This window comes from Buceros rhinoceros, unplaced genomic scaffold, assembly GCF_000710305.1.
Source record: "Buceros rhinoceros silvestris isolate BGI_N320 unplaced genomic scaffold, ASM71030v1 scaffold23664, whole genome shotgun sequence".
NCBI classification, from domain to species: Eukaryota; Metazoa; Chordata; class Aves; order Bucerotiformes; family Bucerotidae; genus Buceros; species Buceros rhinoceros.
This window is the reverse complement of record NW_010406831.1, coordinates 1-407: the sequence shown is the minus strand read 5'-3', so window position 1 is coordinate 407 and position 407 is coordinate 1. Positions and strand designations below refer to the sequence as shown.

The following is a 407-nucleotide window of genomic DNA, read 5'->3' as shown; positions in this document are numbered from 1 at the left end:
TGCCATGGAGCCCAGCTGCCAGGGCACAGACGCGCGCTGGGTGGCTGCCCTTTGCTGGGCAGAGCCTGGTTGTCCTCCCTTCCCTTGCAGGAGTGGGCTGGAAGGTGACCAATGTGCGGATCGCCACCAACCTGAAAGGGTGAGTGACCCCTAGCTGCTGGCGCAGGGTGGCCCTGGCCATCCCCAGCTCCACAGCACTTACGTGGTGGCAGGCCGTGGCGGTGCGCGTGGCCAGGCTCCGTCCTCGGCTCGCTGCTCCGGCGGGACGGTGCTGGCACGAAGCGGGGGCTGAGGATGTCTCTGTTGGCAGGTACCAGGGGTTGAAGGAAAGCTGTTTCCCCTCCCTGCTGGAACAGTTCGCGGCCGCTCACCAGTGTAACCATTACTGCAGCATCCTGGGCCTGAAG

The 407-nt window shown here is 65.6% G+C and overlaps 1 protein-coding gene across 1 annotated transcript in view; it reads left to right on the top strand.

Annotated features, from left to right (window-relative positions):
- The window catches only part of ALPK3 (alpha-kinase 3), a gene marked incomplete at both ends in the record, with an annotated part of 12,116 nt that extends 11,712 nt beyond the window's left edge, over positions 1–404 (top strand). Inside the window, 2 exon segments of the mRNA XM_010134274.1 lie at positions 91–139; positions 311–404. Of these exon segments, the coding sequence (XP_010132576.1) occupies positions 91–139; positions 311–404 (143 nt within the window).
- Positions 405–407: the final 3 nt, after the last annotated feature.